Below are 12869 nucleotides of genomic sequence, written 5' to 3'. Positions count from 1 at the left end.
GTGAGGAGGAATAAAAAGCCAAAATTCTTTAACTTACATAACAATGTTTTGGATTTCTTTTGAGTGGCTTTGGAAACACAAAACCAGCCATGCATGCACACAGCTAATCATGCTGTAAATATTTTGCAGTTTTTCCAGTATGTTGTTGTTTCGTTTTTTTCCCCCAGTTTTTTAATATGACAGGTGTCGTGGGAAATTAAATATTACTCATTTATTTATTTATTTATTATTGTGGCTGTTGCGAGAAACCTGTGACTTTAACTTTCTTAATCTCATTTTTGGCTATTAAACAGTAATCTATATCATAGCATCCACAGACTGTCACAATGGAGCAGCCTTTGCTCACTTAAAGCTGAGGAAAGAATGAATCTGAATCTGAAGATTAAATTATCTTCTCACTGCAGGATTAAGTAGTCCTACCAGACTAGGGTTGTGCAGCACTGATAGAGATGGTAGCTAATTTTTCCATGCAACTGCTTAGAGCGTAGGTGTTTAATGGATTAAAAAATAGCATTAGCAATAGCATCTCCTGCTATCAGTTCTCAAACTCTACCTCCTGTACATTAAGCTCTTCCCTTAGCTTAAAATACACACTGCATGTTAAATATCCAGGAGTGAAACAATACTGACTGTCACATAGCAATACATCTAATAATGAACTGCGTTCTTTCATCTTTTACAGTTACAGTATAATGCATTTTCTATCAATCAGCACTTTCATCATGCTTGTTTATACAGTAGGTTACACGGTGACAAAGACAGAGCGCGTACATAAAATCTAGCTTATTTATTTTTTAATGTAATAACCTTTTATAACATCTGTCACACTATTTGGATTATGCTGCACTGAATTATTTTATCTAGTCCAAAATTAAATGAAACGTCTTCTGTTTCTATGTTAACAAGAGCATTGTAGTTATGAAACATGCAACGTGTTTTATTTCTTCATCAGTCCTGCGCTGTCCGGGAGCATACCCAGCCCCAGTCCAGGCAGCAGCAACTGCCAGCCTAGAACAGGTGATGAGTATTAACTAGCTGTGCCTGCACTAGTGTCACACAGCTAGAGGACTCCCTCAGTCTATTAATTCACTTGACAAAAGAAAGGGAGTCACACGAACTGGAGTTCAGTGCCTAGCAAATTGGACTCTGGATTCCCCTTGATATTACATGTACTTATGGAAATAATTATGCAAATCCTTTTCAGCTATATCATCTTTAAATAGAAATCAGATTACATAAAGAAGATTGTAATCTCCTCCAGTAACCATTCTGGCTGAAAAGGCAATAATACAGGACCAAGAAGCATACTTGTTGAACATTTTAGTCCAATAAAATGGTGTTGCCTCTTGGCGGATGCGGTTCCCTAGTACCAAACCTGGTTGATACCTGCTGTTGTACATTGCTAAAACCTTAGCCGCAGCACACCAAGTATCAAAAGGCAAGTTCTTTATAAACAATTCCTTGTTCTTTACTATGCATATTCATGTAATTTTGGATACGCAGACACCTGATCAGTGTTCATTAATAATGAGAAATGGTTTAAATCACCTCATTTAAAACATTTGCTCTATGATCCACAAATGACTAATATTTGCTGAAGTTTACATAATACAAATGATGCGCATGTGTTGTGTAAATGAGAGATTAAAATATGAAACTAACAATATGCAAACATATGCATGGAAATGCTGAGGACCTGTTAGCTGAAACAGTGATTTCACACCTTTATTATTTTCTTTAAGCTGTCTCCAATTGTATTTTTGCTTTGTTTTCCTACAGAGCATGTTCTTGGATCTGGCAAAGGCACCCATGTTTTAAACGTTCCTTATTCTAGTTTATTTTTTTATACTTAGCCCAGTTATTAACATTTTCAGTATGAGCTGCTATAGCAGTTTTCTTGGCTGAATTTAAAGCAAAGAAAGCTTTATGTTTAGGATGCAATTTGCTAATAGCTATGCATAATTTATGTATGTCTTGTAAACACCTTTGTAAGAATATGTGCTGAACTCTCCTCTTTCAGTAAAAGGTGTATTTTTGGCTGTATCAGAAGTTCTATTTCTATGAGTGTTTTAGACATAAGAGGGAGAGGGAATTAGCTTAACTATAAGTAGGGTATGTATATGAGTGGATGCCTGTGTGTTATTTTTTTATTTACTGTACCAGCTACTTAAAACATATTTAATCATTATAGTAATGCTTATATTTAATACTTAATTCGGGTTTTCAGAGAATATAGGTTTTAAAGAGATTTATTTGCCAATGTGTCTGTAGATTAGAATACATTTTTGTAGAGTATATAAGTAATATACAGCTAAAATATTTAGAAAGTCAAAGTAATTTTGAAAGAAGCTTCTGCTTTTATTCCTGTTTTCTCTGCCTTTTTTTTTTTTTTAACAATAAATAACAGTGCAGGAAATAAAAGGTAGTTTCAGCCGGAAGAAACTATTGGACTGTATGAGCATTGTGGCTGTTCTCATTTGTGTGCCATTTCACTGCTCCTGTTGGTTGATGCAATAAAAAGCAAGTTACTGGTATTGTATTGTAAGGGAGTTATGTCTAATTGTTTTTCTAACGTGAAACTCTCACGTTTTCACATGTAATAGCATTTCAGGCCCATATATGAAACAGAATCTACAATGAGAGAGAGAAGAAATAAACTGGACAGGAAACCTAATTATGAAATTATTTCCTTGTTGGCATGGTTTGGGTTTTTTTCAGTGGAGAGCCTCAGTATTACTTGCTGAAGTAGCATATTTGAAAAATAAGGTACCACTGACTTGAATGAGACAAAGGCAGATCAAGCTTCAGATGAGAGAGTGTTAGTGAATATTACTGTACAAGCGAATATTGTGAGTGAGTGAATATTACTATATGTAATCAATTGCTAACTGCCTGCATAGATATGTCACCCAGAAGGCTACGTGCTTGGTACCTAAATCTCTTATGATATGTCATGAGAAGGTTGTGTGCTTAAAAAAAAAAAAAAATTTAAAAATGGCATAGTGAGCATGATCGTAATTGGGCACATATAATTAACGTTTAAATTTTTATAGAGAAAACTCTTTACAGGAGCTAATATTATCTACTTCTTTTCATTTTAGAGATACAGTGTAGAAATGTCAATCAGGCACCCGAAAAAGATGGAACTGCTTAGTAAGGTTGAAGCTCTGAAGAAAAGTGGTGTTTTACTACCAAATGATCTCCTTGAAAAAGTGGATTCAATTAATGAAAAATGGGAACTGCTTGGGGTATTTGCATTTTTATTACTGTTTGTGGGTTATGTGTACATTTTTGTGTGTTGAAGTACGCTGTCTGTCTGATTTCTAATTTGAGGCACAAATATCTCTCTCTTTCAATTCACCACGTACATTTCAAACAAGCTACTCATGCTATTATAAAAACTCCATAGTATTTTCCTCTACTGTTGATTTTTTTTTTATTCCATGCTTGTCTCCTGTCTGACTTTAATAATTTTAGTTCTTTAATACATAAAAAATGTAAGTAAAATATGCCATGTATTACGGGTATGCACCAAGTCAACTATAATGCAGTATATCTGATATACACTGACTGTCATGCTTGAGTGAATGTTAATAGAATTTATTCTGAAGGTACATGTTAGAGACATCTACTGTTTAACTATTTACTATACCCTTAAGATGAAAAGTGGGGTTGTCACTGCATATTTCAGGTCACACTGATGGCTCAAAAACAAATATGCAGATTCAGGATGAATCTGAATACCTGAAGCTAAGAATACAGCCAGGATATGTTTCATGCTGCTGTATTCAGCTCACTTTTGACAAAAGCCCAAAAAGTTTCATGTAATTCATTTCACGCTATGATGGGCTGGGTCTCAGCCAAAGAGTGAGATACAAGAATCTGGCAAAAAAAGCAATATAGTGATTCTGTTACCCAGAGACCAGTGATGGCACCGTGCAGGAGACACTATTGTCCTATTGTTGTAAAACAGCTGAGAGAGAGAGAGAGGTCAAACTATATATTTTTCCATCCACTTCTCTCCTTAATTGCCTTCACTTCAAATCAAGGGTAAGATAAATTTATAAATTACTTTAAATGATTAATTATAGATGTGTGATATTAGCGATACAGTTACATTGCATAATTTTGCATGCTATTATCGTAGTTTAAAAAACATTTCTAATATATTACGAGTAAGCTATACATGCAACCTGCCAACAGCATTTTAAATACTGACTTGTGTCACTTTAGCTTATTTGGTAATGCAATAGCCATTTTACAGAGGGTGGGGCTTTTTTAGTTCAGCACAGTTGTTTCTAATTACTCGATTCTCTAAATGTGCAAATTGTCAGAAAGCGTTAAAAGTTGCCTTATGACTAGTGAGCTTATTACTTGTTAATTTTAATCTGCAGCATCACCACAAGCATTTTAAAACTATTTGAGCATTAATAAATTTACAGATAAAAATAAGACTTATTAACCTATTCTTTTACATCTGATCTTAACAAGTTGTATTTTTAAAATAATTTCAGTTGTAAGCCTTACATTTATGACTTTCAATGTATTCAATCAGGGTAATTCAGTGGCACTGATTAGAGCTGGTAGGATATAAAACTATGAGATAAGTAACTGATCATAATTCTGAAAATCTAGAAAAACTCTGTCTTAAAAAAAATTTAAGCCCTCCACTTCTCACAATGTTTAAATCAAAATATATCTCTGGATTAAGTTTTGCCATTAATTTCAGCATTTACAGAAAAATAAAATATAACTATTACAGTTTTCCTGCTAAATGCAATTTCATGAATAATAAGCAGAGTTTGATAGAGTTTTGTTTAATTTAATAAAAACCTCTGCAGAAAGTAACGGCACTAGGCATACTGTTTTAATTGGCATGATTACGTTTTAATTGGCATGAAAAAAATTAAAGACAAGGATTTTAACTTCTAACAATGGTAAAATAGAGGGATATGGTTTTTAATATTACTTTCATCTAAGGTGAACAGTGTGGAATGGAAATACATTAGAATGAAATGTCAGTGGTGCGTACAGTTTAATCTGTGAAATTTTGTCCCCTGTGCTGAATATTACTCTGTCTCAATTGCATATTAAACAACCCTATCAAGGCAGGCATTGGCATCTGCTGTGCTGACACAAATTGTGAATTAAATGAAATTGATGTCCTCTGTCGTATATTTATGAAGACGGACCATTCTCTGAAGTATTCTGTTTATGAAGAATTTATGATTGCAAACTGTTCCAGAACAAAAAAGTGGCAATAAATTCTTTTTTGTGACCCTACCCTCCAAGGGCATTGATTTCACCTCCTGCTGCTACTTTTGTTACAGCATAAAAACAATAGCTAGTGCTGGATTCCACTGAGGGTCTTCAAATTATCAATATTTGCACCATGAAAATAGAATGGTGTTGCCAAGAAAGCATGTTTTTCAGTTATGATCTCCTAAAGACGTTATTTACAGAATGCCACATAGTAGATTAATGTCTGTTGGTCTAATTTTATTTGTGTTTTAAAGCTTATTTTTGGAAGCTAACTTCATTGTTATAAATTATATTTCAGTAACTTTCTAAAGCATGTATTTTCAACAGACAGCCATACTGGGACACCTAAAACTGTATCTTCATGTTACAACAATTAACCACTGCTAATTATCAGTTTAAAAGGTTATTGGATGTGATTGTCAGTGTATATTCAATATTCTACAATCAGTAACACAGATCTAGTGCTTATAATAAGTGTCAGCCTGACAGCCTCTTATAGGTCAGATAAAACACTGCTTGGCATAGAAGAAGCAGGCAACAGCCTATCCCCCTTATGATGTTAAAGGGTTGTCTTTCAAAATACTGAAAAGGAAGGTAACTTTCTGTCCCTGGCCTCTTCAGAATATTCATTATGCTCACAGCGTCCACTATCAAAATGTTATTCAGTGGGTCTTTTATTAGAAATACTACTTTGAAAAGCTGTAGTAAATTAGTTCCATTAGCGATCAGAGGTGAATGTTTATTCTGGTCCATTATTTTTAAAGTGGATGCTTAAGATGGAGAACTTAAATCCAAATTTAGTTGCCTAAATAATTGGCCTGATGTTCAGGAACACTGAGGCTTTGCAATTTCTAGCTTATTGGTGTCTGAATGAGTTCATCCACTTTTAAAAGCAAACCAGCTGTTTTGTGACCTAACTGCTCTTGCATACAACCTCAGGGCTACAAGATTGTAAACGATGACCTGACAGTTCATACCTCAAAAAATATTTCAGTATTTCAGTGTTTCCCCCAAAACTTAGATGGTACCTTGGATAAGAGTTTGGTGACCGTGGTGCTTGTCATATTTTCTGTTGCTGCTTAGAAACCAGTAACTCTGATGGTCATAAGTGTCTGAAGCCATAGACAAATTCTGTAGAGTAACTACTTTAAAAAGTTATGTGCAATTTTGTCTCCTCTGTCCATAGTTACTCTTAATAAACATTGATTTATCAAGCTTCAAGCAAACTCAGTGACCCAGAGAGAACAGCGTAAGTGAGAAACAAGGATACAAAAAATGAAATTGATTGAAACAAGGAAACAAAGAATGAAATGGATTGATAATAGTTGTAATTATTAAAAACCCCACATCTCTAGTCATCTAACAGATGCTTCTTGTTGCACATTAACCTGTATATGTTTTGGTACATAAGCCTAATCTATGTTTTCTTTATCTGATGCATTAGAAAACCCTAGGAGAGAAGATCCAAGACACAATGGTAGGGCACAGTGGGTTAGGTCCACGTGACCTGCTCTCGCCTGAAAGCGGCAGCCTGGTAAGGCAGCTGGAGGTCAGGATCAAAGAGCTGAAAGGGTGGCTGAGAGATACAGAGCTTTTCATCTTCAATTCCTGTCTGAGACAAGAAAATGAAGGAACAATGAATGCTGAGAAACAACTGCAATATTTTAAGGTAATAAAAAAACAATCATAGTTTTCATAGAGAGACTCCTCTTTATGGTAGGATAAAATATTTGTCTTATACATAACATAATGCAATGCATGTACATATGTAATCATATATTCATACTTTCACCTTCATTTATGTACTATGTGTTCATTCATGTTGATTTTATTGAATCTTTACAACAATATTTATTCCTTAGACTTTTTGCAAAAAAGAGCTTTAGAGGGCTAATCACAACGCAATTGGAAAAGCAATAGTATTCTTTCATTCTACTGAGTTTTGTCACGAAAAGCTTCACTCTGAATTTCACTCCCTACATCAGTTAAATTAATTACTGTGTTATGTGACCATCAGTTTAATAGCCTATTTCTCTGCACATATGAGTCAAGAATAGCCTATTTGAGGTCACATTTGCAGAGGTATAAATTTAGCATACATGAGAAAACATTCAAGTTTGTGGTGAATAGATATGTGGAAAAAGACATACACACTATGAGATTTCCATTAATCTAGGCCACATCTTAAGCCTAAGCCTGAAGATTTATGGAAAGGAGGGGAAAGAATTGTAGTAACAATGCTATATTTAGATGGATGAGCTCCTTCAACTGAAGGCCAGCATTCAGCTTTGCAACTGACTTAATGGAGGTTGTATGTTTTGTTCCATTCCCCCAAAGTAGTGGGACTGTTTAGGAAAGAGGGCTATTAAGTTAGCAAACAAACCTGGCAGAACCATGCGATTTTCTTTGTTCATAGCTATCACTTCTAAATAAACCCTCACCTAAGTCATCATTACAGGTCACTTTACTCTGCAAGTGATCTTTGACCAAAGAATAAGAAAGGAATCACGAGTAATTGTTGAGCTTTAGAGGTAAAGAGGTTTTTCTCTTCCACTAGTACATCAGGGTGTCTAGGGCAACAGCACTGCTTAGGTGATGGACAATTTATTAAATACTCACCTCAAAAGGCATGGTGCAAACACTTCTAAACATACTTTCTTATACAAGCGTTCAAGAAAACAACAGCAGAAAAATGACCGTCTTCCCAATTAGTCATTCCTTAACTCTCCCAATCATGAGGATTAGTGAGAAGGTTGTGTCAATGCAGATAAAGTTGGTAGGGTTTTTTTCAGGTTCTTGAACATGTCCATTTTGAATGCAATTTTAAGTTTTCTTGTGACCTTTTTTTTTTTTTTTTTTTTACTGATTTTTGGTCTTCTGCTAATGGGAAAAAAGAGTCACACTGATTCTGTTTGTTCTATCAGCAAACTTCAAAGCTAGTGATTATCAAGGACTGTTGATAGACCTGCAAAACTTCACAGCAATAGATTCATGTTTTCCATAGGAAATGCTGGATGCTTTTTATTTCTGTGGAAAATTATGGCATTTATTCAAGCACATAACTATGGATTTAAAAATCTAATTTCAGACAAAGTCATTCTTAAATACACATTTGTATATATATGGCTAAGACTTTTATATTTATATATGAACAGAAATTCCATAGCTATGTTACTTATGTATTTAAAGTGTGCATAAATCTCTCAAATGAAATCTTTTAATATGTATATGATATGATGTCATGCCAAGAGCTCTAGAGATGTTAAACAGGATAGTACCACCCACCATGATGTAACCATAGTATTTCATTACTTGGTTGATTATCTATTAATTACATAAATAATACATTAATTATTTTCAAAATGGTAGCCATTAGAGTATAAAAAATAATTACCTATCAAATATGGTGAGAGCACATCACTTTGTCATATATATTAAACCATCTTTGTCTCATTAAATCTGAAATCCACTATAAGTAAGTTTTCCATTCTTCACTGATCTCCTGGGGAAGTGTATAAAAGAGAAAATGGATATAATTAACAATACTGCAATGTATAATACATATATTTGAGAAAGAACATTTAGAACATTTTCAAAAACATTAGCTATGCCACTAGTAGGAAACCTGCTGGGGTTTAGTTTGACTTACTTTCCACTTAACTTAAGAGTTTAACCTTATTACTGCTTTCACTGTGGTAAGTGAATCATTGTTTCTTAATGGAAATTTATTGTGCTGCACCGTCCCGATTATACACACAGCCACACTACACAGAGAAACATTGTTAATAAAATAAACTCAACAATGCTGTTGATTTTCATTCCGTAATGTTATATTTTAAATTACACTTATGCCTTAGGAACCACAGTTATTTAATTTTTCAGGTGTTTTCCTTTCATTTTGCAACTGGAGGTTGAATTGAATGTGTAGTTCACATGCAGTTGGGACTTAAGATGAGAACAATGTGGTGGGAGGAGGGGTTGTTAAATTCAGTAGTAGGAAATTATTTTTACTTCTTTGTTTTCTTTTATAAAAAATCGTGCCATATTAATTTGAGTGTTCTTTTTATTAAAGAATGTACTACTGTGTTACTTTTCTCTTGGGATATTGCTGTGCAATAATACTTAGCATTTCTATGGTACTATCTAGTCAAGGAGCTGTATATGCTGTACAAACATTAATGAACTAAGCCTCACTAAACCTGTAACGTAGATATTATTATCCCCTTTTTAGAAATGAGGGAAATAAAATGCATGGAAATTAAGTGACTTTTCCAGATTTTCACAGAAAGTCAATGGCTGTGTTAGGGTAGAACCCAGCTACAGTGACCCTAATCTTTGGTGCTAACCACAAGGCAGCCCTTCCTTCTTTCCTCTGGGTTACTTCTCGGTATGTTCCATTTTCACATGTGATGAAAAGATACTGCTTCCTTGCATTTACCACTGTTTCTTGTTTATTTTCAAAGTTCAAATCCTGTTGAGTATGTTTGGCTGGGTTTTTTTTCCATTATTATTAGCTTATTTAGATATTAGAATTACTAGAATATTATTAGTTACGGTCATTACCCAGCTTATGTCAGGTCCTGTATTTCTTGGATTTGTGGAAACTCTGTGGTATACTTTGGTGAGCCCAGTGATCTCTGTGCAACACAACATGCAGCCGGTCTGCAGAGCCATTTTGTTACTTGTTCCACCAGCTTTCAGTGCTCCTTGCTGCCTCAGACATTTTCATATTCAGTTACGAAGGACAGGCACGAACTTTGCTTCAGTCTATAGTGACACTTGCTGGCCATTCCACAATAGCATTAGGTGAGCTTCCAAGTGTAGCCTAACCCAGGCTCCTGTCAAGAAGGGGGAAAGAATGAACACAAGTTGCCCACCTGTAAAGAGTGAAGCGTGGGTGTCTTCATCCTGGTTTGTTTTCTTCTGTTACAATGTGAAAAACCCATGAATCTGGACTAAGAAAATCAAGAGATTGGCTTAAAATTCATGAGATCTTCATAACTACGAACATACATTTATTTTATTTATTCATCCTTTTTATTTCTGTTCTGCCTTTTGAGTCCCCTGAGTTCATGTTTTCTAGCTTTTCACTGAAACGATGAGGACCAGAACCAGGAACATACTTTTAAAATGAAATACAAGATTCTCAGGTAAACACATAATTCTAACAGCTGAAGGACCTAATGTCATGAGACTAATAATTGACACAACTGATTTCCTAACCTAATGATGTATGGCAATTTTGTGGGTCAGGAGAGATTTGGAGCAGGAAAGAATGAGGAGCAATAATAAAAAGAATTCACATTCTTTCATGGAAGTTTTAGTAAATTTCATTTGACTAAGGTCTAACCAGAATTTTGTGTGCTTGTTGGCTTCTAAGTAGAAGTATTCTACCATATTTGCTTTTATGTGTTTGGGACTTCAAAAAGCATGCTGTTTTCTCTGCAAAATGCTCATCCAAAAGACAGTAAGGGAGCCTAAATAATTAGTCATATATTTCTGTCACTTGCAATAAAACTTATGACTTTAAGTGTTCAATATAGAGAAATGACCCATCAGCATCAAAAGGGTAGTTGTTATGTCTTTGGCTCACAGACCAGCTACTCAAGAACAAGCTTAGACTTGCGAGTATCTGTCCATCTCAGAATCCCTTCTCAATCATGCAGAACTGGGAAAGCTTCTATTGCTTTCACTAGCAAGATTTTTAAAGGATCCTGTTCTCCTTCTCCTCCAAACTGAGTTTGGAGGGGGAACAAGATTTTCCTGTTCAGAACAGGATTTTAGCAGAGGTTTTCGGCTAAATGGTGTTCTTTGGCAACAATAATGTTACATTTCATGTAGTTTTCTGATCTGGTTTTATTTGAAGCGATAAGCAACATGCTATATATATTGTCATACCTGTCTCCTAAATCTGTATTTGGGCCTTTAGAAAAGAGAGACCTGATTTTCAGCAGTACTGAAAGCTTGTGGTTCTCATTCACTTTAATCAATGTATACATTAAAGAAATCAGACTGCTTATTTGTACCAAAAAAATGTTGTAATCATAGAATGGTTTGGGTTGGAAGGGACCTTAAAGATCAGCTAGTTCCAACCCTCCTGCCATGGGCAGGGACATCTTCCACTAGACCAGGTTGCTCAAAGCCCCATCCAACCTGGCCTTGAACACTTCCAGGGATGGGGCATCCACAGCCTCTCTGGGCAACCTGTTCCAGTGCCTCACCACCCTCACAGTAAAGAATTTCTTCCTTACATCTAATCTAAATCTACCCTCTTTCAGTTCAAAACCATTACCCCTTGTCCTACCACTACATGCCCTTGTAAAAAGTTCTCCATCTTTCTCATAGGCCCCCTTTAGGTACTGGAAGGCTGCTCTAAGGTGTCCCCGGAGCCTTCTGTTCTCCAGGCTGAACAACCCCCACTCTCTCAGCTGGTCCTCATAGGAGAGGTGCTCCACCCATCTGATCATCTTTGTGGCCCTCCTCTGGACTCACTCCAACAAGTCCATGCCCTTCTTATGTTGGGGGCCCCAGAGCTGGATGCAGTACTCCAGGTGTGGTCTCACCAGAGCAGAGGGGCAGAATCACCTCCCTTGACCTGCTGGTCACACTTCTTTTGATGTAGCCCAGGATACGGTTGGCTTTCTGGGCTGCAAATGCACATTGCAGGGTCATGTTGAGCTTCTTGTCAACCAACACCCCCAAGTCCTTCTCCTAGGGCTGTTCCCAATCCACTCATTGCCCAGCCTGTATTTGTGCTTGGGATTGCCCTGACCCATGTGCAGGATGTTGCACTTGGCCTTGTTGAACTTCATGAGGTTCGCATGGGCCCACCTCTCAAGCCTGTCAAGGTCCCTCTGGGTGGCATCCCTTCCCTCCAGTGTGTAGTCAGCACCACACAGCTTGGTGTCGCCGGCAATTCCTTATCCACTGAGTGGTCCGTCCGTCAAATCCATGTCTCTCCAATTTAGAGACTAGGATGTCGTGTGAGACAGTGTCAAATGCTGTGCACAAGTCCAGGTAGATGACATCAGTTGCTCTTCCCTTATCCACCAACACTGTAACCCCGTCATAGAAGGCCACCAGATTTGTCAGGTGCGATTTGCTCTTATTGAAGCCATGTTGGCTGTCACCAATCACATCCTTATTTTCCATGTGCCTTAGCATAGTTTCCAGGAGGATCTGCTCCATGATCTTGCTGGGCACAGAGGTGAGGCTGACTGGCCTGTAGTTCCCCAGGTCTTCCTTTTTTCCCTTTTTGAAAATGGGGGTTATGTTTCTACTTTTCCAGTCAGTGGGAACTTCCACGGACTGCCACAGCTTCTCAAATATGACGGATAGTGGCTTAGCAACTTCATCTGCCAGTTCTCTCAGGATTCGTGGATGCATCTCATCAGGTCCCATGGACTTGTGCACCTTCTGGTTCCTTAGATGGTCTCAAACCTGATCTTCTCCTGCAGTGGGCAATTCTTCATCCTCCCAGTCCCTGCCTTTGCCTTCTGTGACTTGGGCGGTGTGGCTGGAGCACTTGCCAGCGAAGACTGAGGCAAAAAGGTCATTGAATACCTCAGCCTTCTCCATATCCTGGGCAACCAGGTCTCCTGTTTCCT

General features: G+C 36.7%; 1 protein-coding gene across 2 annotated transcripts in view; it reads left to right on the top strand.

The window, feature by feature from the left end:
- Window positions 1–12869, top strand: part of AKAP6 (A-kinase anchoring protein 6) — a 236655-nt gene that overhangs the window by 179058 nt on the left and 44728 nt on the right. For both annotated transcript variants that reach the window (XM_075030308.1, XM_075030307.1), the window contains exons 10-11: window positions 3102–3248; window positions 6707–6931. In XM_075030308.1, coding sequence (XP_074886409.1) covers window positions 3102–3248; window positions 6707–6931 — 372 coding nt within the window. The remainder of the gene's footprint in view (window positions 1–3101; window positions 3249–6706; window positions 6932–12869) is intronic.

This window comes from Buteo buteo, chromosome 6 (genome assembly GCF_964188355.1).
Source record: "Buteo buteo chromosome 6, bButBut1.hap1.1, whole genome shotgun sequence".
Taxonomy (NCBI): domain Eukaryota; kingdom Metazoa; phylum Chordata; class Aves; order Accipitriformes; family Accipitridae; genus Buteo; species Buteo buteo.
Note: the sequence above shows the minus strand (reverse complement) of the source record. Positions and strands in the feature narration are given on the sequence as shown.